Source organism: Dermacentor albipictus, chromosome 8, assembly GCF_038994185.2.
Source record: "Dermacentor albipictus isolate Rhodes 1998 colony chromosome 8, USDA_Dalb.pri_finalv2, whole genome shotgun sequence".
NCBI lineage: Eukaryota > Metazoa > Arthropoda > Arachnida > Ixodida > Ixodidae > Dermacentor > Dermacentor albipictus.
This window is the reverse complement of record NC_091828.1, coordinates 14,875,637-14,902,122: the sequence shown is the minus strand read 5'-3', so window position 1 is coordinate 14,902,122 and position 26,486 is coordinate 14,875,637. Positions and strand designations below refer to the sequence as shown.

The following is a 26,486-nucleotide window of genomic DNA, read 5'->3' as shown; positions in this document are numbered from 1 at the left end:
ACTGGGATAAATTTTGAAAACAATGGGAAACAAACCAAGAAACTGGGCCGGTGGATGCGCGAACCTGGACAGCACAGGTCCTCGAGGACCAAGCGGTGTGTACCAAGGAATATAGCCCAGACCAAGTCCCAGTTATGGACTCAAAATTAGCCCATATGATAGAAGCACATGAAAGTCTCATGAAACGATACGTTCAGCAAGAATGCAATAAGAAGCTCCAAAACAAGATATCTGAGCTTGCACAACAAATTCAGGATTATAGCCAACAACTTTGTAGGCAGAATTGGCAGCAGATATGTGAAGGTCTCAGAGGCGATCTCAGTACCGCTCGAGCATGGCATCTTTTAAAATATCTAATTGATCCCATGAAAAGTCAACAACGTACTAAAAATATTGTCGCTCGACTAACACACAACCATAAAATACAACACGCAGGCGCTGCTATTGACACTCGGGAGCCTACACACCTCACCGGGCTATTCGAATCCCTTACCGGAGATCGCCGGCCCACCAAATACTGAACTGGACAGGGACATAATTATACAAGAAGTCCGAGCAGCACTTCATAGATACCTCAACACTACGCCAGGTGAAGATTGCATGACAAATGCCGCTCTTAGGAACCTCGATGACAACTCCCTGCGAGAACTTACCAGTATCTTCAACAAGCATTGACAGAGTGGCACAATGCCAGAGGAGTGGACGCATGGAAGGGTTATTCCAATACCCACACCTCACAAACCAGTTACACCAGAAAATATGTGCCCCATCTCCCTTACCTCTCATCATCATCAGCATCAGCCTATACATGTCCACTGCAGGATAAAGGCCTATCCCTGCGATCTCCAATTACCCCTGTCCTGCGCCAACCGATTCCAAATAGCACCCATAAATTTCCTAATTTCGTCACTCCATCTAGTCTTCTGCCATCTGCACTGTGCTTCCCTTCTCTTGGTATCCATTCTGTTACCCTAATGGTCCAACGGTTATCTAGTCTGCACATTACATGACCTGCCCAGCACCATTTTTTTCTCTTAATGTCTATTAGAATATCGTCTATGCCCGTTTGCTCTCTGATCCAAACTGCTCTCTTTCTGTTTCTTAAAGTTATGCCTAGCATTCTTCATTCCATCGCTCTTTGCGTGGTCCTTAACTTGTTCTCAAGCTTCTTTGTCAGCCGCCAAGTCTGTGCACCTTATGTTAGCACCGGTAAAATGCATTGACTGTATACTTTCCTTTTCAATGATAATGGTAAGCTTCCATTCAGGAGCTCACGATGTCTATACCGTACGCGATCCAACCCATTTTTATTCTTCTGTGAATTTCCTTCTCGTGGTCCGTGTTCCGTGTGATTAGTTGACCTAGGTAAACGTACTCCTCCGCAGACTCTAGAGGCCGACTTCCTATCTTGAACTCTTCTTCCCTTGCCAGGTTATTTATCATTATCTTTGTCTTCAGTGCATAGTAATCTCCAGTTTCCTAAGTGTCGTCGAGTACCTCGTCTCGTCGGGGCTCTTGGCAGAAAATTTCTACAAAGACGGATGGCCTAATGGCCATCCCACCACCTCGGGCTTCCTGATCTGCCACTACTTCACTTCTACTGGGCCACCTCCTATACGGTCTACCTCCAGCCTACTCCTCCGGTCGAACCCACTGAGCCCTCCCGGCCAGGCTGCTCTGATGCTGCTGGGACGACCCTCTACATTTCTCCCTCCTACCCTCTCTTTCTTTTAACCCATCTCCCCCACACTGCTGGCGCTGAGCCGTGCTCCCGCATGGGTTGCAGAAGATAGTGCCAGCCTTTCCTCCTTTCCCACAAGAACCACTTCTCTCTCTCTAATCTTCAGTGCCACTCTAACACCCTCCCTGTAAGGTCCTGAATCATTTGTTGTAACTTGTCTGCATTGTTGCTGAATAGAACAATGTCATCGCAAACCGAAGGTTGTTGAGGTATTCACCGTCGATCTTTACCCCTAAGCCTTCCCAGTTTAATAGCTTGAATACTTCTTCTAAGCACCAAATAACTCTAGCTTAGGCAAACTCTTTGAGCAAGTCATCCTAGCTAGACTGCACTGCCGCATGGAAGACACTGGTCAATACCCACACTCAATGATTGGATTCTGATCTGGCCTATCCACACAAGGTGCCATGCTTCAACTCACGACAGCTATACTGGACCACCTCATACCTACGCCCACCAAAGTGGTACTGGTGATTGACCTGAAGAAGGCCTTCGACAGCGTCACCCACGAGGCCATCCTAAATGCTATGTTATACCTAGGCATTGGCCAACGAACATGCAACTACATAAGGGCTTTCCTGCAAAACCGAATGGCCAGCATGTACGTAGAAAACCTTCGTACTTACCTAATTGTAATTCATACTTACCTACATACCTGCTTACCACTGCACTCAACGAATGTGGGCACACCGCGAGGCTCCGTGCTGTCCCCTTTCCTTTTAAATGCAGTACTTATTCTGCTCGCATGGAAGCTGCAGCAAATTCCCTATCTTGACCATACTCTGTACGCGAATGATGCCACCCTGTGGACTACATATGGATCAGATGCCCAAATCGAAGAAACACTGCAAACAGGTGCAATGCTAATACAGGACAAAGTCACCAAGGTAGGCCTCACCTGCTCACCAGCAAAAATCTGAGCTTTCCTTGTTCCTGCCAAAGGGTAAAACGTATCATGCTCCTATCAGAATCTATGTGCACAATAGAGAGGTCCCTCAGGTCCACACCATTCGAATGCTGGGCCTCTACCTGCAACAAGATGGCAGAAATACTGAAACAATCAAATGTTTAAAGAGCACACTAGCAGCCACCATGCAGCTAATACGCAGAGTAACAAATAAAGCTCACGGCCTGTGTGAATCAGATACTCTGCAAGTGGTACAAGCTTTTACCATTAGTAGAGTATTGTATTCTGCCCCCTATCTTAACCTCAGTGCAACCGAAACCCAAGCATTAAATTCTATAATCAAGCAAGCTACCAAGGCAGCGCTCCGTCTGCCCAAAAACACCAGTAACGAACGCTTGGCAGAGTTAGGTGTGCATAACATCATATAAAAACTAACCGAACGACACCTAAAGGCACAATATCTCCGATTAGCCAGCACCCCTACTGGAAGACATTTACTTTCTAAACTTCTGCCACACCATGAAACTATCGTTTCATGGTGTGAAAAATGGTTCATGCCTCTTAACCTTAATAAGTGCCAATGTATGTCCTTTTCGTGTAAGCGCAGCATTACAAATTACGCGTACCACATAAGCTCAACTACAATACCGCGAACAGACTGCTATAAGTATCTAGGTGTTCACTTGACATCGTCATTATCATGGGTTACTCATATTGAAACAATATGTGCAAACGCCTCACGCACACGTGGTTTCTTGCGTCGCAATCTGCAATCTGCGTAGCCCGCTATAAATAAACTTGCATATCAGACATACGTTCGGCCGAAACCGGAGTACGTATCATCTATCTGGCACCCCTCGCAAGCATATCTCACCTATGAAATAGAAGCCATTCAGAATCGTGCTGCATGCTTTATTATGTCAAACTACTCAAGTAAAACCAGCATAACAACTAAAACGCACACTCGATCTTCCCAGTCTCCAATCACGTCGTATCATTTCACGTCTCTGCATGCTTCACTCTTTCTACTATCACCCAATAGCTAGACACCCTCAACTACAACCCCTGCCTAGGATGTCTCCCCCCCGCAGGGGCGTCTGCGTCAGCAGGCGTTTGGTGTGTTGCGACACCACGGACCCGAGCACACGAGGGTTGGACCCTCCCGCGTGTAGCCGTGCGCGGCTTAGCCGTGTCTGGGGAAAAGGGGATCCTGGAGGTTGAGCCGATGCTGGGTGTCTGGACCTTTAAGGCCCCCCGGCGGAGGCAACACACCTCTTTGGCCTTGGCTTCACATAGACGGCACCTCCAGGCTGACCCACCTGGAGGAAATCGGCAGTCGCCTTTTCCTGTCCCTCTATTCAATCTTTTGCTTTCTCTCTCGCTGTCTCTTCTTTCCTGTCTTCTTATCACTTCCGAATTTCTTGGCGGCAAGGGTTAACCTGGTGTATGTATCCAACCTTGGGTATGTTATATTAGGTTATAGTGGCTACGTACAGCTGGCGTCTGCGTTTCCTCCCGGACTCGTGGCGTCCCCTTGTTGGGCTCGGTGGTGGGCGGCTGGCGTAGCTACCGAAATAAATGAATTCTGCATGGCTAGTACGTCATTCCCCCCACTTTCTGATCGTCCTCTTTCAAAAAGAGGGCACGCCGAAGAAACTTTTCAACTGTTCAGCCAGCGCAAAGAAACTTTCCCCCGCTACCATGTAATACACAGTCAAGATCCTGAAAAGACAGTCAGAACTATCTCACTTTTCATCGTGGCTAAATGCCTTACCGACACACTAGGTGCTGGCTACAAAGTGACGAAACTAAGCAGTGGCGACCTTCTTCTTGAGGTCCGCGACACTCTACAGCATGGTGAACTCTCCAATCTCTCAGCATTCCGTAATGTGACAATCACTGTTACCCCCCACCGATCACTGAACACGTCTAAAGGAGTCATCTCTGATGAAGATCTGTTGAGCCTAAGCAAGGAAGAGCTCCTGGAGGGCTGGAAGGAACACAATGTGATTCAGGTCCAAAGAATAAAGATCAAGCGAGACAACCAAGATATCCCAACTAAACATCTCATCCTCACCTTTGCATCCAGCGTTTTACCAGAAACCTTAGAAACAGGATATACCAAACTTCGAGTCCAGCCTTACATCCCAAGCCCCTGAAATGCTTTAAGTGTCAGAGATATGGCCATGGTTCGCAAAGCTGCCGTGGCCGACTTACCTGTGCAAAGTGTGGCGAACACGAACACGAATCCAACAACTGTAATGGCACGCTCCACTGTCCCAACTGTGACGGTGGACATGCAGCATACTCTCGAACCTGCCTCACATGGAAAAAAGAAAGAGACATAATCAGAATGAAAATCAAAGAAAACATTTCATTTCAAGAAGCGCGGAAACGTGTTTCCTTTTTCCATACCTCAGGGTATGCTGGTGTGGTGTACAAGGGGGCAACGTCGCAACAGACTCCGGCTCCGGCCCAGCCTACAACGAGTGTGGTTGCGGCCTTGCCGCCAGCCCCCCTGGCGTCAGCAGCCAGCGCTGCTGTGCCGTCCCCGAAGGAGGGCCCATCGACCTCTGGGTTGGTGGCCTCCAAGGCCCTGCTTTTCGAGGCAAGGCCTAAGGTGAAAACACCCCGCTCGTGTGAGTGGAAGTCCAGCGGCTCCCAAGAGTCGATGGACACAACCCCGAGCCAGAAGGCGCATCTAGCGCCTCGGGAGCGGCACGAGTCTTGCGACCGCTCCAAAAAAGACAAAACTCGTACCATAATCACAGGGCTTGAAAAGGCTCCGTAAGTCATTTCTCTGACTTGACTCCTTTTGACACACAGCACAAAAACACGAACAATATGGCTACACAAATAATACACTGGAACGTTAGAGGTCTTATCCACAACCTCGATGACATTAAAGAATTCTTACACAAACATAACCCAAAGGTGCTGTGTGTTCAGGAGACACATCTTAAATGCACACAAACAAACTTTCTTTGTCAGTACGCCATCTACCGTAAAGACCGCAACGAGGCGAATACCTCGTCTGGCGGTGTAGCAATAGTTGTAGACAAGTCCGTAGGTTGTCACCAGGTCACCCTTCAGACGCCCCTTGAGGCAGTGTCAATTCGGGCAATTCTTTTTAATAAATTGATCACTGTATGCTGCTTATACATACCCCCTAATTTTCATCTGGAAAAAAGTGATTTTTATAACCTAATTGACCAGCTTCCGGACCCTTACATACTCGCAGGCGATTTTAATGCCCACCACACCATGTGGGGAGACTCGCGATGTGACTCGAGAGGACATTTCATTGAAAATTTTCTTGTGAACTCCGGTGTATGCCTCTTCAACAAGAAGGAGCCAACTTATTATAATATCCATAACAATAAATATTCATCAATAGACCTGTCTATTGGCTTGGCTTCAGTTTTCCCGGACTTGCAATGGCATGTAATAAAAAATCCATATGGAAGTGACCACTTTCCTGTAATGTTAAATTCAATGCCTCAACATGAATGCCCCCTACATACACCCCGGTGGAAACTAGCCTCCGCCGAATGGAATGATTGTAAGGAAGCAACTTACTTATCACGAGATTTTATCACTGATTTTAACATAGACAATGCCGTAGCATATTTTACTTGTTTTATAATCGACGCAGCTGAAAAGTTCATTCCCCAAACACAAGGTCTCTCTTGTAAAAGACGGGTACCCTGGTGGAATGAAGAGTGCAGACTGGCACGAAAGAAACAAAACAAAGCGTGGGGTTTGCTGCGTCACTCCCCGACTGCCGAACACCTTATTGAATTTAAACTGGCAAAGTCACGAGGGAGGCGCACGCGGAGACAGGCAAGGAGAGCTAGCTGGCAGAGGTTTCTCTCGGGCATCACATCCTACACTCAAGAATCTAAAGTTCGGAATGGTGTAAGAAAGATAAAGGGGCAACAAATCCACCCTCTGCCCTTAGTGGACGACCAAGGGACTACCTTGAAGGACCAGGCGAATGCTCTGGGCGAACACTTCGAGCATGTATCAAGCTCCACACATTACACAAAATCATTCCTAAAATACAAACACTTAGCTGAACTTAAGACACTTGATCGCAAATGCCGTCCAGATGAACCATATAACCGTCCTTTTAACATTGCCGAGCTTAAAGCTGCATTGAGCACATGTAGAAGCTCTGCTCCGGGAGCTGATAGAATCATCTATGACATGATTAAGAACTTACACGAAGACACACAAATGACATTTCTGGCACTTTTCAACTATATCTGGGCTGCCGGATACCTCCCATCCTCATGGAAGGAGGCTATTGTTATTCCTGTCTTGAAGCTGGACAAAGACCCTTCCTTGGCGGCAAGTTATCGCCCGATAGCTCTTACAAGTTGTCTTTGTAAGCTATTCGAAAAAATGATTAATCGTAGACTAATACATTTCCTTGACTTGCACAATATGCTTGATCCCTATCAGTGTGGCTTCAGAGAAGGGCGGTCCATGACTGATCATCTTGTACGCATTGAAGCAAATATCCGCGATGCATTTGTACATAAACAGTTCTTCTTATCGATATTCCTCGATATGGAGAAGGCGTACGACACGACGTGGCGATACGGCATCTTACGAGACTTGTCGGGGATGGGCATCCGTGGAAATATGCTACACATAATAGAAAGCTATCTGTCGAAATGTACCTTCCGCGTGAAAATCGGTAATGTATTGTCGCGACCTTTTATACAAGAAAATGGTGTACCTCAAGGAGGTGCGCTTAGCTGCACACTCTTTATCGTGAAAATGAACACCCTCTGTGCTTCATTACCGCCAGCCATTTTTTATTCTGTTTACGTAGATGATATACAAATAGGTTTCAAATCCTGCAACCTTGCAGTGTGTGAGAGGCAAGTACAACAGGGCTTGAACAAAGTATCTAAATGGGCTGACGAAAACGGATTTAAAGTCAACCCAAACAAAAGTTCTTGTGTGCTTTTCACAAGAAAGAGAGGCCTCGTGGCAGATCCCGATATCCAAATGTATGGCCAGCAAATCCCTGTGAACAAAGAGCACAAGTTCCTAGGTATCATACTTGGCTCTAAACTAACATTTATTCCACACATAAAATATCTCAAGGTGAAATGTTTAAAAACAATGAACTTACTGAAAATTTTATCCCATATAGCATGGGGCAGCGACAGAAAATGTTTGATGAATCTTCACAAAAGCCTCATTCGATCACGATTGGACTATGGTGCCGTGATTTATCATTCTGCAGCACCGAGGGCGCTAAAGATGCTAGATCCGGTTCACCATTTAGGAATTAGACTGGCCACTGGCGCTTTCAGAACAAGTCCTATTGAAAGTTTGTACGTCGAATCAAATCAGTGGTCACTCCATCTCCAGAGAACATACATCAGCCAAACATATTTCCTGAAAGTCCACTCTAATCCTGAACATCCGTGTTTTAACACCCTTAACGATATGACATATTCTACTCTTTCGCAATCGTCCCTCCGTCAGACAACCTTTCTCGCTGCGTGTCAGGGAGCTTAGTGAAGAAATGCATGTCCCACTCTTCGAGCTTCGCCTAATGCATCCAGCAAAGCTGCTACCTCCTTGGGAGTGGCCGCTGGTACAGTGTGATATATCTTTCCTACAAGTTACAAAGGAAGCCCCAGATATCGAAATCCGAATGCATTTCCTGGAACTCCAGTACAAGTACTCCTGCACGAAGTTCTACACAGACGCATCGAAGTCACGCGAGGGGGTGTCCTATGCAGCCGTCGGCCCATCCTTCTCGGAATCCGATGCATTGCATCCGGAAACAAGCATCTTCACGGCTGGGGCCTACGCACTACTGTCGGCTGTAAAGCATATAAGGAAAACAAAACTAAAAAAATCTGTTATATATACGGACTCCCTAAGCGCTGTGAAGGCTCTGATGTCATTTTGTAAGCACAAAAATTTAGTAATCAATGAACTATATTCCGTCTTATGTAAAGCGTATATATATAACCAGCATGTCATCAAATGCTGGGTACCGGGTCATAGGGGCATCGAAGGTAACGTTCTGGCAGGCCAGATGGCCACATCAATTGCGTCGTATTCTGTTCATCCTACCGCTGCAGTCGCTGTCACAGATCTGAGGCCCTTCTTGCGCAGGAAACTGCGAAACTACTGGCAACGCTTGTGGGACAGCGAAACAAATAATAAGCTCCGCATAACAAAGCCACAATTAGGGTTCTGGCCTTCTGTAATAAAATCACGTCGGACAGATCTCCTATTCTGTTGTCTTAGAATAGGACACACATTTGGCACCCATAACTTTTTACTCACCGGAAATGACCCTCCAACCTGTGGCAGATGCGGAGAGAGGCTGACCGTGCTCCACGTCCTCCTGGAGTGTCGGAAAGCCGAATCTGAGAGGAGACATTTTTCTTTAGCATACCATCAACACATTCCTCTTCATCCTGTAATGTTTCTCGGTCCAGAACCGCTTTTTAACACAGAAACAGTCCTAGGTTTCCTCAGAGATGTTGTCCTACACGTTATTAGTCCCATACATTCGTAGCGCTTCCTCTCTAGAGAGGATGCCGCTGTAATAGTCATACTGTATAGCACAGGCCTCCAGGCTCTTGTGTTTCAAGGGCTCTGGCGAGGCAGTAGTGCTCCAGGTAATTTTAACATCTCACATATATTTTATAATGCATCATTCTCTCACGATGGATTTTATTGCACATAGAACATGTCATTATCATCGACATAATCGTATAACAGATAGATTTTACGCACTCTAGAGCGACTATTTTTAAGGCCCCTTTACAGCCACGTCTCATGAACCTCATTGTACTCATAACTACATTGCGAATTCATCAACACTGGCTTGGCGCTCTTTGGGCATACCTGGCCCTTGCGCCAATAACAACCAAACATTCATTCATTCACTCATTAGAATCTCTCTCCGCCTCAACCACAGCTGTCCGATCGCGCACATTCAGTGCCGTACGTCTTCGATGAAGGCTTTTTTTTTTTCCAAATGCAATAGCGCTGTGGAATACTCTGGCCGACTGTATTGTCTCTTCCGCGGACCACATGACTTTCCGTAAGAAACTAACAATCCACTGCACCTATTATGGTTTGTTAAAAATGCATTTGCTACTTGACCCCTTTTAAGTAATTAATTGATAGTGATTCATTCTCATGCGTAGTATGTTTTAGTAGTATTTTTGTAGTATGTATTTTGTTGTATTTTATGGTTCCTTTACAGTAATTTCGATGATAGTACCGCTTGCTCGGTTCCCTCCTGAGCGTTGTTTCCTTTTCTATTCTTCGTCTATCTTTTCTTCCTCTTTTCCCTCCTTAGCGTGATGAAGAGTTCCTCACACTTTGTTTGCCCCCCCCCCTTATGTAATGCCTCCGGGCCTTTAAGGCTTCAATAAATGAAATGAAATGAAATATTCCTGCTAATCATAACTCCCTAAAAGCCCTTCCCATGGCAACTCGTCAAACGCTACGCATTCGACCGTTCCGCCATAACATGCGCCCCGACCAAAACCGCAAGCGACGAAAAGCCAGAGCAGCAGCCCTTCATAAACGGTACGGCGATGAACAGAATGCAATATGGGTAGATGCTGCATGTGATCAGCACGGAGCCACAACGGTTGCTTACACACTGAACACCCCTCCCTTAATTCAGGAACTACCCCAGGGAACAGACCCAGAGAAAGCGGAACAGATCGCTATAGCGCTAGCGCTCGGCAGCTCCAGTGCTACCTACAGCCTGAGTGATTCTAAAACTCCACTGCTAAATTATGCTAAGGGCAGAATTCACCCTGCCACCTTCTACATGCTGACCCAGAACCCTCCCTTCTCCCGCAGCGCTGTGCTCATCTGGGTGCCCGCGCACTCGGGAAACCCCGGCAATGAGGCCGCCGATTCTTTAGCCAAAGGGTCGAGAAACCGGGCACAGGCGGACCTCATGGGGGTTTTTTCGAGGGAGCGTGCATGTACCTTCGCTGACCTCATCACGAATGCTTGTGCCGAGAGGCAAATATACCCACCCCCCCACTCTTCCCTCACTACCAGGGAGCAACACCTATGGTGCTGCCTGCAAACGCGCACGCTACCTAGTTCATCCCTCCTATCCCACTACCGACCCATCCCACCTTCTTGCCCTCTGTGCAATGCGCCGAAAGCAAACCTCACCCATATACTCCTGGCCTGCCCGGCTTCTCCCCCCAGTGGGCCGGTACCACTCCAAAGCTGGGAGGACTGGGAGATCTCACTATGCTCCACAGACTCAGCAAGGCAGAAGATCGCCGCCAGCCAGGCTGCCAGCGTCATGGACATGTTAAACATGAACGTTTGAGTGTACTGGAGTCGTGCGGGAACCCAGGGGGCCTGGGAGGTCCCAAATTCCTTTGCAAAATAGTTTTTTTTCTTGTCCTCTAAGTGAAACTACTGTTTGCCGCAAGTGGTGCAGACGAGACCACAGCCGCTATTGGTGCCATCGTGAACCGTGGCTATGCAGTGATGAAGGCACACGGCCGACGCGCGCACTGAGTCTAAGCAAAAGTACTGTTTGAAGCAACCGTTGTAGATGAGACCACGGCCACTATCGATGCAATCGTGGACCGCGGCTATCCGGCGATGAAGGCACTCGGCCGACGCGCGCACCGAGTCTGAGCGAAACTACTGTTTGCTGCAACCATTGTAGATGAGACCATGGCCACTATCGGTCCAATCCTGAACCACGGCTATCCGGCGATGAAGGCACTCGGCCGACGCGCGCACCGAGTCTAAGCGAAACTGCTGTTTGCTGCAACCATTGTAGATGAGACCATGGCCACTATCGGTCCAATCCTGAACCACGGCTATCCGGCGATAAAGGCACATGGCCGACGCGCGCACTGAGGCTAAGCGAAACTACTGTTTGCTGCAACCGCTGTAGACAATACCGTGGCTGCTATCGGTGCAATCGTGGACGGCATTTCCCGAATGAATGAGAGTCGAATTAACGAGGTTTTACTGTATTCTAGTGGTAGTAAGTAGCGGGCAATAACAAGTTGTGCACGAACTTCCTCTTTTCAGGTTGGGTTCACTGATGAAGTGGTGGAGCGCGAGTGTGGCTATGTCATGGAGTGCATCTGCAAGGCACCACACAATGAGAGCCCCTGGAACTATTTGCGTGGTGTGATTGATGCTGCGGGAGGTGCTGAACGGCCTGAGGTGCGGGATTTCTGTGAGAGGCTCTACAAGGACGGTTGCCGCGTGGCCTACCTGCTGACCTTCATGGTGGACTCGCTGGCTGGTCGTCTAGAGGCTGAGCCAGAGCTACTTGGACTAGCGCTTGAACTGTGCCAGACATTGGCACACAAGCAGGACGTCATTCGGTGCCAGTACTGGAATTTCATGGCTCGTGGCCTCGAAGCCCAGCGTGGACAGAGAGGCATTGAGTGATTGCATTGGTGAAAAATTGTAGATGCCAGAGAAGGTGTGGGTGCAGACAGCAGAGTGACGTGCACATCACTCTATGTTTTGTTCTGGTGTTTGTTTTGTGCAAATTAGGTTTCACGATAGTTTACTCTATATTCTTAGAAAAGCTAATCTTTCATGTTCGTGCATGTCGACGAGAGAACAATGGCAGACACAACACAGTGGCTATATATAAACAAATTAGATCAAAATGATGCACACTGCTGTGCTACTGGTTCTGTAGCCCGCAAGAGTGTGCATTGAGGGTGGAGTTATGCGGAACAAGGGTGGCCTTTCTGTAAACTGACATTGACACATTTACCAAATTGGCTCATCCATTCACATGTGGCAGCTGCACATTCATGCCACAGCATAAGTTCTAATGAGCACATCACTAAAAGTATCCACTTCCACTGTTCATGAAAAATCGCAGAGTAGGCACAAAAACGCAATGTTTCAATTATATGGCTTCCAGTCCATCACATAAGCAGTCAGTGCAGCCTTGTCCTATGGAGGGAGATCGCCAAGCATAGCAACAAGTGGAAAGCAGGGTGTTTTTCCTACTCTTATGCAATGCAGTGGGAAGGGTCAAAGGCAAACCACATTTGGGCAGCCTACAAGGCAGCAAATGAAGTTGGGATTGCTCACTCAAGTTTAAATGCATGAGGACCATCGCTGAGAATGGCACTTGCTGTTTGTGGCCAACCTTCCACATTGCTCTGCTATATTGTAGTACTTTCACAGTGAATGGCTGTTCAAGATTGTCAAGTTATTGTTTGAATTGAATCAAACTGAATTAAATACTAATAGTCTGCTTTGGGTACAACTAGCTTTGATATTGCTTTGGTTCAGTTCCAGCTCGGAAGAGTCCTGTGCCGACTTGTGTCCATTCTGTGTGTAGTCCTGTCATGTACTTATGGACATGTAATCTCCATGTTTACGCATGCGTAGCAGGCAGATGCACTTATAAACAAAGATAGAATAATTAAACTGACACGAAAAGCACACACTATAGGTGGAGAAACTAAATACAGCCATACTACTACATATGTGACATAGGCACCAACTTGGGGCAACTTGAGTCCGCCCTTCCTATACAAGGAAAAATTCCTTGTGCCCTGCATAAGCGAGAACCTGCGATCATCAGCGGCACTGATGACGACGACGTCGAAGTTTGGCTGTCATCATATCAAAGAGTGAGTGCCCACAAATCAGATGGTAGCACGAAGCTCACCAACGTCACATTTTATTTAATTGGTGTGGCCATTTTTGTTTAGAAACCACAAAGCGAATCTTCACACGTGGGCCGGCTTCAAGTTAAGCTTCTAAGACTTCTTTGGCTAACCTACCATGCGCAAACTTCGTGCAGACTGTCTTAGAAGCCGGTCCCACCAACTTGGTGAAGTGTTCACCAGCTCACTGGAAAACATTGTGATTGCATTGCTGAAAAACTGTGGATGCTAGAGTGAAGGAGTGGGCGCAGCCATCCAAGTGACGCACGCATCACTCATGTATGTTGCATTCTGGTGTTTATTGTGTGCAAATTTTTTCCGCGAGTTTAGTGTATATTGCTGGGAAAGTTAATAATTCATGCTGGTGCATATTGTCATGCAGTAGTGATGGCGAAGAAGTCAGCGAAACTGTGAATGATGAAACTAGTGTTTTATTGGGAGAACCCGTGCCCTCAAAAACAGGCTACACTAAAACACAGCGATAGCGGCGAACACGGTCGGCGATCGGCGAAATCTGGTCTGCAGGTCAAGCGTGTCGGCTTTTCTACAGCAGTCGTCGAAGGTTCGCAGTAATCGCTGGTACCGTGTGTTCCAGAAAGTGCTACACAATTTGTGTTGCACATACAATCCTATTACACTAGGTTCGGTGAAAACAGACATAGGATAGAACTATTGACAACATTCGAGAAGCTTGCGATACGTGCAGGCGCGTCCTGGACTGAGCGAGATAACAAATCACATTACACAAGGTTCGGTGAAAACAGACATTGGACAACATTCGAGAAGCTTCCATTACGTGCAGGCACATCCTGCGGCAAGCAATAAAATTTGTTAGACAGTGAAACGTGGTAACGCCATCAAGATAAACAAGTACATGTGTCAATACCCCCGTCCTAAAGATTAGCAAAGACACTCTGGAAATTCTAAAGTCTGCTTGGCAAAAGCCTTGTGGTCAACCCACTGCATATAGTACCATGTTGTGCATGGAGCCCCAGAGGAATAGCCTCAGTGTTCGCCGATATCCCTTCAAATTACCCAAAGGTGCTCGTAGTAAATGAGGGACTCTCTATACATTCTATGTGTCCCAATTCACGGTCAGGCTCATACATTCTATTCAGTTCAGTTTATTATTCTTTACATACAATGAATTGGTAAGAGAATATACAGACGAGGGTCCTAAAGTCAAAGACTGCAACGGGACCCACGGTTAATAATAACAATGTGGATATATATTAAAGAAGAGCAAGCTAGCTAAAAGAAACGCACGTAATCGCGAAAATACAACATAGAAAAAAATATCTGTGAAAACAAATTGAATGTATACAAGCCTAAAGTCACAAACAAAAAACTGTCAATACACACAGTTGATAAATGTAGTGTAATGAATGACGTAAACTTAGTTACACATATAAAGCAGCTTAACGGCATGACTAGATGTATGAAAGGATGAAGATTTAATGCTGACGGGTAAACCATGCCACAGTTTACAGCAGCGAATGATGATGTCATTTTTCCATAGTTAGAATGAACCATGCAGGTTCAGAATGGAATCTGAAGCTGGCAACGTTTAACGCTAGGGCGTTATCTAGTGAGGCGAGTCTAGCAGTGCTATTGGAGGAATTAGAGGGCAGTAAATGGGATATAATAGGGCTCAGTGAAGTTAGGACAAATGAAGCATATACAGTGCTAAAAAAAAAGCGGGCACGTCCTGTGCTACCGGGGCTTAGCGGGGAGACGAGAACTAGGAGTCGGATTCCTGATTAATAAGGATATAGCTGGTAATTCCATAGCATTAACGAGAGGATGGCAGGGCTTGTTGTGAAACATAATAACAGGTGCAAATTGAAGGTCCTACAGATGTACGCCTCTTCATACAGTCATGATGACCAGGAAGTCGAAAGCTTTTATGAAGACATGGAATCGGCGATGGGTAAAGTCAAAACAAAATACACTATACTGATGGGCGACTTCAATGTCAAGGTTGGCAAGAAGCAGTTTGGAGAAAAGTCAGTGGGGGAATATGGCATAGGCTCTAGGAATAGCAGGGGAGAGTTATTAGTAGAGTTTGCAGAACAGAATAATATGCGGATAATGAATACCTTCTTCCGCAAGTGGGATAGCCGGAAGTGGACGTGGAGGAGCCCGAATGGCGAGACTAGAAATGAAATAGACTTTGTATTCTGCGCTAACCCTGGCATCATACCAGATGTGGACGTGCTCGGCAAGGTACGCTGCAGTGACCATAGGATGGTAAGAACTCGAATTAGCCTAGACTTGAGGAGGGAACGAAAGAAACTGGTACATAAGAAGCCGATCAGTGAGTTAGCGGTAAGAAGACAAATAGAGGAATTCCAGATCAAGCTATTCGGCCTTAACTCAGGAAGAGGACCTTAGTGTTGAAAATATGAACGACAATCTTATGGGCATCATAAAGGAGTGTGCAATAGAAGTCAGTGGTAACTCCGTTAAGCAGGATGCCAGTAAGCTATCACAGGAGATGAAAGATCTGATCAAGTAACGCCATTGTATGAAAGCCTCTAAACCTACAGCTGGAATAGAACTGGCAGAACTTTCTAAGTTAATCAACCAGCGTAAGACAGCTGACATAAGGAAGTATAATATGGATAAAATTGAACATGCTCTCAGGAACGGAGGAAGCCGTTCAGCAGTCAAGAAACTAGGAATAGGCAAGAATCAGATGTATACGTAAAGGGACAAAGCCGGCAATATCAATACTAATATGGAAAAAATAGTTCAAGTGGCTGAGGAGTTCTGTGTTCTATAGAGATTTATACAGTACCAGTGGCACACACGACGATAATGGAAGAGATAATAGTCTAGAAGAATTTGATATCCCACAAGTAACGCCGGAAGAAGTAAAGAAAGCCTTGGGAGCTATGCAAAGGGGGAAGGCAGCTGGGGAGGATCGGGTAACAGCAGACTTGTTGAAGGATGATGGGCAGATTGGTCTAGAAAAACTGGCCACTGTGTATACACAATGCCTCATGACTTAAAGCGTACCAGAATCTTGGAAGAACGCTAACATAATCCTAATCCATAAGAAAGGGGATGCCAAAGACTTGAAAAATTATAGACTGATCAGCTTACTGCCCGTTGCCTACAAACTATTTACTAAGGTAATCGCAAATAGAATTGGGAACACCTTGGAGTTCTGTCAAGCAAAGGACCAGGCAGGATTCCGTAAAGGCTACTCAACAATAGACCATATTCACACTGTCAATCAGGTGATAGAGAAATGTGCGGAAGGTAATTACAGACCAATCAGTATTTGTTATAGTGTTAACAAAACTATCTTGGTCAAACTTGAAGAAAAAGTAGCGAGGCATTTCGCCCTCAAAGGAGATGAATCAAAGACGGAAATGGTCTGTGATCTGAGTATCTATGACACCAGAGTTTGGAGTTGGTGCAATGTTAGTTAGAGCATGGTCAAGAAATGTGTTGGTAACATGAGCAGAACACGTAGGAGAGATAATTGATCATTACAGTCCATAACCAGGAAGACGGTCTGTATAAGCTGTAACACTTCCGTTGTCGACGTCAAGTAAGTTGATGTTAATGTCGCAGACAATTAGGACTTGCTTATATTCAAGATAAATTTTTTTCAAAACTATGGAATAAAACAAGAATAAACAAGAATAAAACTGTTACGATTATGAGAATTCATCTGTAAGTCAGCTCAATCCATACCGATTCACAGTGAATTACATTAAGAACAAGATCAAGCCTACGTTGTTATTTAATATGAGGTGAAAGAAATATTGCGGAACCACCATATCGATCCGAAATGCGATGGCAGTATTCTGCTTGGTATGGACAAAAACCGTATAAATTGCTATCCGCATTATCAAGCCATGTTTCCGAAACGCAAATAAATGAAAACGAATGATTAGGTGAGTCAGTAAATGCAGAAATGGTATCATGGTTTTTGCGCAAACTTCATGCATTCATATGAAAAACAGAGATAATAGAAGATGTAAGCAATGATTTCACTTCATCAGGTGATAGCAAAGACATGATGGAAAGTATTCGGGGACGTTTGTGCAATCAGTTCACAGGACAGAAAGTGTAGCACTAAGCTATGCCTGCGCAAATATGCGAAAGTTGGCCTCCGAGTTTATTGGGAAGACCCTGATTTACGTGCTTTAATCTGGCAATTTTCAGTCCATAAAAAACTGCCAGCTGTTCGCTTCTTTTAGGGCAAGGGCCTTGCTGAATAAACATCTGTTATTGACTGTGAGGTGTTCGTTAATGTAAATAAGACTATCTCTACTACTACTTGATGAAATGAGCGCTACGAATACGCGGACGAAAGAACACATGTACGACAGACAAGGCGCTGAAGAAACAGAACTTTAAATAGATGCAACCAAGAATGGCCCAACGTGACATCACCACCTCCCTATCTTTTCAGAAAAGCTATCTCTTTTTCAGTAAGCGTCACTGAAGGGGAACTAATGCACGTGCCCTCGGCCTTAGCAATGTAAAAGGCTTCCAATATCTCCCGTTCTAGTCTATCTCTAGACCATGCCAGAAACCTGGTGTCGCGAAGATACGGACTGCAATTGTGACGTTTACAGTGTTCCGCCAGATGGCCCCCCGCATTGTTATTTACGGCCCAATTGTGCTCACGCGCCCTTTCATTAAAACACCGTCCGGTTTGCCCGATATAAACCTGTTGGCAACTTAGGGGTATCTCGTATACGACATTACTTTTGCAAGCAATGTACGGCGTTGCATGTTTCTTTCGTTTTCGTTGCATGTACTTATCTTTAAGTACATGTGTTCTTTCGTCCGCGTATTCGTAGCGCTCATTTCATCAAGTATGCATAACCAACTCACCCACATCAAGCTTCTGCTACTTCAGACTCTACTACTAGAAAAGCCAATCTGGGAGCATCGCAGACGAGCTTTGCGACCCTGCGAAGAAATTCATTCTTGTCACGTGAACAAAAACGAACAATTATGTTCCTGTCTGACATCTTGCTGGCCACGCGATGAACTATGTCAATGTCTCCAGAAGAAATTGGGCACTCAATTGAATCGGCAACCTTCTTCAAGATCACAGAGCATTCCTCTCCTTGCGATGATGGAATGCCTTTAATTTCGATATTCATTCTGCTGTGTTGCTCCATGTCTACGATTCTCTTTGTTAATGCTTGATTCTGAGAAGTTAACGCTTTGTTAGTAGTTACCAGTTCATTGAATGTCGCTTTGAATGTGTCATTTTGTTCACTCATGAAACGCGCGCTTTCAGCTAAAGAAGCAAGGTTGCCAATTCCTTGATTGTCAAACCTCTTCCCAATCCTGGCAGCCAGACTGTCGACAAGTTCATCAAGCTTATCTTTAAGTAGCGATTCCACATGCTCAATTTTTTTGAACGAGTTCAGCGTTGGTGGGCATCGCACAAAACAAAGAACAAGAGACACACTTGTGAGCAGTAGCTGCAACAATAACATAGGACGCAGTGAAAAGTGTAAAAACTAACCTGCGGTAAACATATCGAGCGCTTAGATTGCGTCCTGTTTCGTTGCAGCCGCTATTCAGTAGTGAAGATGGTGCCAGGATGGGCCGCTATAGACGAGAAAACCATGGCCAGGCGGCGCTACTGCGCCTCCTGGCAGCGCCCCAATGTGGAAACGTAGAGCAGCGCGGTCGCGTCGTGGCGCAGTTTCCGCTTTGTTTATTTACATTGTGCCGTCCGCGCTTTTCTTCGCTGCTCATTCTCACGGCGCTCCGTTTTCGACGACGGCAGATCGCCTGCTTGCGCAACAGCGATGCAAAGATTGCCGCGCGGTTTCAAGAAGGTTGCCGACGCCGACAGCTTTTTTTCGTGGCGGCAACCTCACGGTAGGGGAGCGTCTGCTTTCGAACGTGTACGGCGTTGAACAAATTCTGGACGGTGATGTGAGAGTGAAAGCCAAGTGCGCGTCACAGGTGTCCGACAAGATCGTAGACGACGTCGAGTTAAAGGTACGCACCATGTTCAGAAATTTAGCCCCTTTAATTTCAATTACAACATAAGTCACACTGGCAGCAGGAACTTCTGTTGTCATACTACTCGATGACTGCAGATCCATTGGGCTGCTTCTTGACGGTTCTGTCACTTCACAAAGGCATGTTCTGGAGTCTTTCACACTGTGTTGCTGCTGCTCAAGAGCTGTGTCGCTGCAGTACGAAAGCACATGTCCCGGTGGTGCTGACTGCTGAGAAGACTTGTGATTGCCATTGGTATGTTTGGCGCCGCTTCCATCTGCATCGCATATAAATGAAAGAGTATGTGTGTCTATTTGTTGTGGGGATTGAATTACTCCCAATAATATGTTTGCAAAGGTAACGTTCCTGTGATTGTGTGCATATATTATTCTACAGGAGTGGTACCACTACAAGTTATGATACTTGCACACTTAGATACTTATAAAGCATGGGCAAACAAACATAACGCGAACGTCTCGAGCGGCTGCTTTCCGATCTGCCGCTTCCCGACGCACGCGACGACCGCGGCTTGCATTAAATACGGTCTGCTACCACACAAAAGTAGCGCGCGGCCCCTTTCGTTACCTGCACAACTAGTAATTTAAGTTGCAGCGTTTAGAAAAGGGAAATAATTCTCTTGAGCTCGTCCATGCCGATCGCGAGGGAAGGCACAGTGCAATTAAATAAATTCGGGGGTTCTATATACGTGCCAAAACCATGACAAAACCACGAAATCATTATGAGGCCCGCTGTAATGGGGTCTCGGGAATAATTTTAACCTCTGGGTGTTCTTTAACGTGCACCAAAATCGAAGCACACGGTCACAAGGGTGTTGTTGCATTTTGCCCCCATCGAAATGCGGCCGCCGTGGCTGGGAATCGAGCACGCGTCGTAGAGCTTAGCGGCGCAACACGCATCCCACGAAACACAGAACCTCTTAAAAACTTCTTGAAACGGCTACAAACGGCTATAGACGTCTTGGTCTATGATAAGACTGAAAATAGAATTTCTTCTAAACATAACCTCAGCACTTGGAATATGCTAGTATATATTCTATCTGCGGCAAAACCCACTACGGGTGTCACTAGAGTCTGTTTTGGTAAACGCATTCAGAATGTCTAACTCAAGAACTTTTCTAGATCTTTTTGTCTAAAAGTGCATGAAATGCCAAACGACGTGTTAAATGTGCGGTTACCGTCGGCCGTCGGCGTTAGCGAATAAAAGACGCCTCAGTTAAATCGAACACGTTCGAAGCAACATAAGTTAATTGGCTTTAATATTAAATAATTTCACACCAGAACTTTAACAATCAAGGGCGTGTTATTGTTTTCCATACGGGACGCGCACACGACGCCTGGAAACCATTCTATGCTCGCGCAGCATGTATAGAGCAGCAGGAGCGAAACGCCGGTGTTGCACAGCGGTGTCACAGAGCCACCGCGCTGCGACCACTTCGGCGGCCTAATCCAAATTTGTCGGACATCTCATTCTGTGCTGGAAACACTGGGAGGCAGGAAGTTTGAAAAAACGGCCATTGCTATGGCCATACCACTGCCGCCCGCTATTTCTCGGTCGTGGGTTCGTTATCCAGTTGTGCGTCATTCTAAGCCGTTCTGTACATTTATACTGGATATTAACTGGAGTCATTTAGCTGGGCTGATGCTGTGTGCCGTGTGTTTTGCATCAGTGCTTCGTGACATCGGCTGTATTGCGTGTTTTCGCCGACGGCTTACTACCACAATGGCGGGATCTGCGTTCGCCGCCTTCGTGTCTCGGTGCGCCTTTGTACTACGTCGCACGTTCGGATAACACTTTTTCCGGTATGTGAAATACATTGCGCTTCGTTTTTCGTCAACAATGTGAATATATTTAGGTGTTAATCGCGGCAATTCTTGATATATGGGCTCTTTTGCCCTGCGAGTTTTCGTCATTACTTTTATACGAGGGTTCTGCTTGTGTTCAGCCGTTCACCACTACCGCGCTCCACGACTTCCGCAACAACAGTCAGAACTTTGCCCTGCTTGTTAGCCTGTGGTTAACGTAGCACGAGCCAACCGAAAGGAGTGCATTCGAAGACGACGCGGTGGCTGTAATGCTGAACCAGACTGAACTCGCCCTATTTTGTGTCCTTTTGTTCTTACGTGTGCGCGCGTGTGTCAGTGACTATGCAGTTTGTAGCGTTCCCACTTTATAGCAAAACAAAAAATATAACTGCAGTGTTTACTTCATCTATACAATCCCAAATTAAATCGTCTGCTGATGTACAAATTTCACTTGTTTTGTTATAAATAAGCAGCAAAACCTTTAACCTAGTAGGTGCTTTATCTGGGAGTGAAATCACCACAGCTTGGCACTTATTAATGAATGACTGTGACTGGGTCACCTTATTTGTAAGTGCAAATCTGCCTTTCAATTGACTTGATGCTATCTTATTTTGTCCCTTTCACTCTATAGACGGCTGGACATCCTTGTACCTTGGCGCTAGCTGGATGACGGGACCTCATGATCAGTGTAAGCCAATGTACTGTACCCTCTCTGGTCCTCCCAGTGCTTTTTATGTGGGTTAAGGCCAGGGAGCGCTTCGTGGTAAAGTAGCTAGTTGGTGTCTCACCAACGGCCATTTTTTTGCACTGGTCCATTATAAGCTGCCACTATTATAACCAATTTCTCAGTGCCAGTGTACATACACAGTTCTACTAATAATTAGTTTCCCTAAGCCTTACAAAATTTACCTGTAGGTAGTCGTTGCTATGTAAGAACTCGCAAATTAACTCTGCTGTGTCATAGAAGTATTCCATACATGAGTAGAAATTTTCTACAACAGTGTACATTACACCTTGCTTCCCTAATGCACAAATGTATTCAAGCCAGTATTTGATTAGTTTGGTATTATAAATGTTTTCTTTGTGATTTAGTTTCTTTACAGGAACTTATTGTACAGCATGAGCAAGCAGTCTAATTTAAGATTTATGTGTGCTGTAAAAGGTGTGCTTTGCCGCTAGACTTGATAAAACATGGGCCAAGGCTTCCATACAAGGACAAACTCCAATTTCGCTCTACCACCATCAGCACTTGGCTGGCGCTTGCAAAATGAATCACATAAAGTAGCTTGTGCCAGACTGTTTTTTAACCTTATTGTGAGGAGATCACAAAGTGATCTGTGGAGGCGCCTGCGTCTGAGATATAGATTGCGCTGCAACATATGTGCGTGTAGAACAGGCATGATGCTGAGGGTTCCAGCAGTTTGCAGAGGTGCTTTTAAAATTTTGTCATGACTGCAATTTTACCTGTGCTGTTTTTTATCACCTATTTCAATAATATCATTGGAGGTGTTATCAGAATTTATCGATCTATTTGCCCTGGCCCATTAGCCTGCCACATTTGCCTTTTCACTAGGTGGGCAATTATTCTGCATGGACCATTACTTGAATACACCTTTTTGTGTGCAGTGGCTTCTCAGTTGCAAGTCAGCATAGATGCTCAGAATTACCTGAGGCTATAGATACACTGATAATTTGCCACCTATATGAATCACTTTGCACTTTCTCATGCAAACAGCATGTTAACACTTCCAAGATACTTTCAACTTTGTATGACGCATCATCCAAGGTGTTGTGTCATTTGTGTGAGGTATTGCCCGAAGCCAATTAGGGTCACTTGAAGATATATCAACAAAAGTGATTGATCTAGCTAGGAGTGTTGCTTTGGAACACTACTTTATCACCAGTCCTCCTTTGCATGCTACCTGCTTACTCTGTACTGTGTCATGTTTAAGTTTGAAAGACAGGCAACAGCTAGGCAGTGCAAAATGCCAAACTTGCTTTTAGTTCAACAATATAAGACGCTATTTAACTTTTTAATTAAGTTAGTACATCATTTACCTGCAGAGTGAATCACTGTTTTAAACTGATTATATTTTGCAGGAAGCTTCTCAGACTTGTTTGACAGGTTGATAAGTGGCTTTTTAGGCACAAAACACCATACAATAATTTAAAGGCTGACTTTGACTCTGCTATGCAACTTAATGACTATATGCCAGGAACAAGGTCTCTAAGTTGGGGCACTGGCTAACACTCCCAGCATTCTACTAGGACACATAAATACCCAAGAAAGTGGATGGCAAAACGACGTCGCTGTAGCTCAATTGGTAGAGTATAGCACGCGAAATGCGAAGGTTGTGGGTTCAGTTCCCACCTGCGGCAAGGTGTGTTTTCATCCACTTTAATTTCCATTAATTTATCGTTTTTTATTTAAATTATTAAGCACAAGTAATTTCCCCTATGTTCATCTTGGTGTCAGTGCTTGTTGGCGTCTTATGATAGGAAATATACTAGTCATTTTAAACATCATCGCATACATACCTTAAGATACCCGTAATTTAAGAGAAAGGAGTGCTTAAATTTATTTTTAATGTGAGCCAAACTTCTTACTTAGCACATATTGCTAATTGAAGTTCCAATTTCAACATTCCCATTTCCTCCCTTGCCATTTTTTTCCTGTTCTGTGCAGGTATTGCTTTCCTATGTCTACAAGAACCGTCACGGGTGGCCTGTGACAGCAAGCTTTTGTGGGCAGCCAGTGCTCTCCTACGAAGGCTGGCCTACTCTGGCAGCGGCGGCAATCATCTTCAAGGTTTATCGATGATCACCTTTGCTGCTATTTGTCACTCTTCTTAATTACACTTCCTGCATCTTTTCTAATCTATTAGGTAATAAAGTATGAGTATGTGACATGGTGTGAAGTTGATGCCTTGCTGCATTTTCGCTTGCAATCACCTTTTATGCATAAAAAGCTCATCATACAATTGATGAAAAAAATAACAGCATATTATAATTTATCTTTCAGTTCTTGTAACATGCAACGTACAAGGAATTCACTAATGGATGGTATGCCGAAGAACTGGCCATTATTTCTGCGTGATGCTGTGCAAGCATGTGGCGTTACCTTACAAGAGGCACCCAGAAAGTAAGTTACAATTTACTTTTAAATGAAGCATGGACATCAGAAAAAATATATTTATATTGCTAGTTAGAGTGGTTCGCAGAGTGTTTTTCCAGATGTGTACTATCCTTTATTTCTCAACTCATTGCAGCACAGTGTTCTGTTTCGTATACTGGTGTAAGGCTATTGTGCCCCCTGTAGCTGAAACCAGGATGTAATTTTTGCCTGAACTGCAGCATCACTGATAAATTTTTTCTTAGCTAGAAACTATTTCAATTTGGTGGAGACACAGCAGGGCGAAGTTTTGTCAATAATGACGTGTTTCACGCAGAGATGTTCTTGTTTAGATCAATGAGTGAACATTGGAATTATATCAGCATACAATACAGATCTTGTTTGGTTTGCAAAATAATTCTGGCAGGTGGCATTCAATTGATTGGTCTAATTAAAAAGTACCAATTGACCAATGAGGCTGTACTGCACTATTCCCATGGTTCACATCTGGAAAAACTACCTCTGCATCACTCTATCCGACAATATAAACTTTTTTTTCTGATGTCCATGCCTCGTTTAAAATAAATTGTAACTGTGGGCAAACGTCGTGTTACTGTAAGAGCTGCCGCAAAAATTTGGGGGAATGTCTAATAAAAGTCTTCAGTTGTTCTTGTCAAGCTGTCCATTAGCCAACTTTTAGCGTAACGTTAGCAGGGCTTACTGAAGTACAGCGTGGATCACACTTGTCTAGAGTGGCCCGAAGGCTGCTCCGCACTGCGCCTGCGACGCCTAGCGACAAGCACAGGGTTCGAGATGTGTTGGCCGATAGCGCCAGGCGCGTGGACGCTGCGGCATTCGCGGGCGGCCAAGATACAGGCCTGCGTGATTTGCGGGTCGCGAGCACCGGCTTTTTATCACTGGACGAGCACTGCCAGCTGAGCTGCGAGCGTGACACGGCTAGAATGCTGCGGCCTGTATCTTGGCTGCCCGCGAATGCCGCAGCGTCCACGCGCGTGGCGCTATCGGCCAACACATCTCGAACCCAGGGCTTGTCGCTAGGCGTCGCAGGCGCAGTGCGGAGCAGCCTTCGGGCCACTCTAGACAAGTGTGATCGACACTGTACTTCTAGACGTCCATGGCTACAAAATGTCTTGATCAAGACAACTACTAGGCTTTTGAATTAGCCGTTGAAGACATCTTTTAGACATCAAATAGATGCTTGCGTGTTTCGTGGGATGCATTTACCGCTAACAAACGGCGGATGCCACCACAATTCAACAACGCGCCACTACTAAACAAACGGCCGTGCACTAAAAAAATGGCATATGGCTATTCCGCTTTCAAGATATTCCACGCGAATGCGAAAGTATGAGACTTACTTGACTCGGCGCCCTGCAGTTATCCATGCTTGTGGTCTGTCCTCGTACCACTTCCCAGGAAATCTGTAGAACTTCACGGGTGGCATACGACCTTTCGTGTTTTCGAGGCTGCTGTGGCAGTCAACAACACATCAGTATTGCGTGCCACCTTTCCTGGCTGATGAGGTCGCACTCGGCATCGCAAAAACCACGCGCACAAGCGCTCCCGCCGTACAGAACACGGGTGCGCGCCAGCGCAGCGACGGCCCTCGAAACTTCCATCGGTCCGCTAGGGGAGCATTCGGCGCTGGTGCCGCGCGGGCAAACTTTAGGTTGCCTCGTCTATATGTGCTTGTCCAGCCGAGCAAGCGCAGGCGCCGTAGGTCCGAGTCCAGGAAGGCACAGTCAGCCTGATGAGAGTGCGCAGTATACGTCTGCTAGGTAGCTGGCAAGATGAGGCCGTCTCCGGTAAAAATATCGAGTGCTTAGATTGCGTCCTGTTTCGTTGCAGCCGCTGCTCAGTAGAATAATATCTTCATTCATTGCACTAATCTGTTCATTATGCAAAATAGAAGTGAGGCGTGCAGACAGGACACGAGTAGAGAAGTAGACAACACGAACGCCAACTATCAACTGAAGGGAGCACTGAGGCGAAAAATGAAAGGAGACACAAAACTCAGAGAAGTAGACAACACGAACGCCAACTATCAACTGAAGGGAGCACTGAGGCGAAAAATGAAAGGAGACACAAAACTCAGAGAAGTAGACAACACGAACGCCAACTATCAACTGAAGGGAGCACTGAGGCGAAAAATGAAAGGAGACACAAAACTCAGAGAAGTAGACAACACGAACGC

General features: G+C 45.7%; 1 protein-coding gene across 1 annotated transcript in view; it reads left to right on the top strand.

The window, feature by feature from the left end:
• Fnta (farnesyl transferase alpha) overlaps window positions 1–12,939 on the top strand; it is a 46,994-nt gene extending 34,055 nt beyond the window's left edge. Inside the window, exon 3 of the mRNA XM_065425127.1 lies at window positions 11,727–12,939. Within this exon, the coding sequence (XP_065281199.1) occupies window positions 11,727–12,095 (369 nt within the window). The 3' untranslated portion in view covers window positions 12,096–12,939. The remainder of the gene's footprint in view (window positions 1–11,726) is intronic.
• The last annotated feature ends 13,547 nt before the right edge of the window (window positions 12,940–26,486 follow it).